We start from the raw sequence: 2,972 nt of genomic DNA on the forward strand, positions 1-2,972 counted from the left end.
GAGTTAATTTATGAAAACATCTATCCTGTAGACCTTCTAGTTATATAGTGAGTTAATTTATGAAAACATCTATCCTGTAGACCTTCTAGTTATATAGTAAGTTAACTTATGAAAACATCTATCCTGTAGACCTTCTAGTTATATAGTGAGTTAACTTATGAAAACATCTATCCTGTAGACCTCCTAGTTATGTAGTGAGTTAACTCATGAAAACATCTATCCTGTAGACCTTCTAGTTATATAGTAAGTTAACTCATGAAAACATCTATCCTGTAGACTGAAGACCTAGTTCAAGTCAAGCCAACTATCTACCATCTTGATATTGTCTTAATTGCTTTAATAATAATAAAAATGGTTTATTTTTTTCCATGATACTTTAACAGCACTTCTCCTAATACAACCGACTCTACCTATTTTGTAAATTAAACATTCGAAACTTCTCCTGCAGTAAATGGTATCAACACAAGTGAAGATTAACACTGGAAAACTTTTAATGTATTTGGTTTAAACTTAACAATAAACTTACAGAGCAGAGTTTATTACAAAATGTAGCACTATGATTCACAGACTGATGCTCAGACAAAGTGTAGTTGACTGCAGGGACTACTTTCTCTCCGTGTCTTCGTCCCTCGAAAGTCTGCTGTATTTTCATAGCGTGAGTTTTTGGATGATCTAACTTTTGGGTTTACTGTCCTGAGTGATGAAGAGAACAAGGGAACTGCTGGAGTTTGTGAGCTTTTATTTGAAACAGACAAGGTGTTAACATGTCGTCTTTGGGATGAGACGTCAAACTGTTGCTGTGATACTTTACCAAATGCTGTAGTTTTATCACGATCCAAAATATTGTATGGTTCTTCTTTAGATAGGGAACTGCAGAAAACAACAACAACTCACAAATAGTAAGTGAACAGATGCTATAACCATAACAAAAATAAAACTATATTTATATTCATACACTAATATTGCGTGTAATACAGCTTCACCACAGAAGGATGTTTTACAGACTCAGACTTGTATCTGTCTGATTGGGTCTTGCTATAGTTTAGCTATATATATATATATATATATATATATATATATATTAGTATTAACAAACAACAAATTACCATACCGAAGTAATACAATAAATACAGAGTATTTTATGTGGGAGTGTATTAACAAAGTAAAAAAAAAATAATCTGAACTGGGTCAAGATTTTTAACAAAACCATATTGAAATTAAACTTGTAACTGATAAAAACATTTGCTTATATTACAAACCGTGTTCGAGGTCTCCTTTCTGCCACAGAAATAGGAAGACAGGCTAAAGAGTAACGACTACGGGGTAGATTGATACTTTTATCTAAAACAGACAGCCCTGTGAAAGACAAAAGAGAGAGATAAGTTCAATCTTTTAATTTTGATTAGAACAACGAAAGCTTAACTGTAACACAACATAAAGACTAATTAGTTACAAGTACATTATAATTAACTTCTGTGTATTAGATGACTGTAAGAATGGACGAAATAGACAAGACTTTATTAGTTTAAGAAATTCTAAAATAAGCACTAATTATTCTATCTTTAATTTCATCAAAGATTTGGACCACCCCACCCCTCACACACCAGGCGCATTTTTAAAGCTAGAGTTTTAGAAAGAAGGTATCAAAAAAAGCTAAGTCAGATTCACAACAAGATCAACTTTGGATCAAGGCACACGATAGTGTGTGGTGCGGCCAAAACAACCTGCAGGACACACTGTGTGTTATTAACAGGAAGGATAATGTAGCTATTTTCCACATTCTGTATCTCGGACTGTGGTAATTGAAATTATCAAATATTTCCAGTGCTCTACTGGATTCTTACTTCACATACCAAATTTCAAGACAATCCATTTAGAAATACCTGAGATATCTCCAATTTAGATTGAGTTTCTTTTTTTTTCTCTATACCAAAAGTACAGACACTTTACTTGAAAGAAAAACATACTTAACTTTATGGATTTTTTTTTTTCAAATTTGGTACACTGATAGATCTTTACAACCTACAATTAGAAGTCTCATGTGGTGTAAATATAAGCCTCACGTGCACAGTTATTCAACAACAACCGCTCAAATTCGACAATGATTTTTTTGCGCACGCCTATACAAAAAGTCACCTGAGCTATCGGTCTAACATTTTTACTAAAGTTTCACCTAAGAGTACCAGTGGACTGTGTTTACTTTTTTGTCATTTGAGTTAAAGACGGCGGATTTAGAGCAACAAAACTATAAGGTGAAAGGACGTGCAGATACATAAGTATTGGTTAGGCCAAGCAAACTATATTAGCAGTTTCTAGCTCAAGTTTTCAAAAGAATCATTATGGGTGGACGGTTATTACTGATTATTAGCTGGAGTACTTGTCCCATAGACGGAAGCTATCTAAATTCATGATTAATCAAAGGTTATCTTAGAACATGAAAAGTTACTTCCCTTATATGTAATTGCAAAAAACTGCAAATTTGTATGTATCTCCGCATGGACTTAATGAATTTCCACACCAATTTTGGTGAAAATCTACCCACAGTAGTGGTAAACAACGCCCATAAAAATCGCAAAACTGAAACTTTTATGTATCTTCCCATGGACCCAATGAGCCTCCATACCAATTTTTTGAAGATCCATCCACACCCTGCGAAGTAGTTACTGGACATAAAACAGACAGTACTATTACATTTATATAGATTCATTGCCCACTCTTCAGCATAAATTTACTAAATTTTATGAAATTATTCTAATTAAAGAGAGTTGAGCGTCACGTGATATTAGCTTAACCAACTAGAATAAATAAAGATGTTTGATACAGCTGGACTGATTGCATGGGAGTGATGACAAGAAACTGTTAATCTAAATTCCATGGCGTTACTATAAAGGAAGATATTGTTACGTCTCTGGTCGTTGGTTAATTTTCCGTAGAAATTATTTCCGAAAAAACTTCAGCGATACAAGTCCTTT

General features: G+C 33.4%; 1 protein-coding gene across 1 annotated transcript in view; it reads right to left on the reverse strand.

Moving 5' to 3' along the window:
* Window positions 1-2,972, reverse strand: part of LOC111083798 — an 11,062-nt gene that overhangs the window by 2,677 nt on the left and 5,413 nt on the right. Inside the window, exons 3-4 of the mRNA XM_022380493.1 lie at window positions 1,260-1,356; window positions 527-870 (exon numbers count right to left, since the gene is read on the reverse strand). Coding sequence (XP_022236201.1) covers window positions 576-870; window positions 1,260-1,356 — 392 coding nt within the window. The 3' untranslated portion in view covers window positions 527-575. The remainder of the gene's footprint in view (window positions 1-526; window positions 871-1,259; window positions 1,357-2,972) is intronic.

Source organism: Limulus polyphemus, unplaced genomic scaffold (assembly GCF_000517525.1).
Source record: "Limulus polyphemus unplaced genomic scaffold, Limulus_polyphemus-2.1.2 Scaffold11273, whole genome shotgun sequence".
NCBI lineage: Eukaryota > Metazoa > Arthropoda > Merostomata > Xiphosura > Limulidae > Limulus > Limulus polyphemus.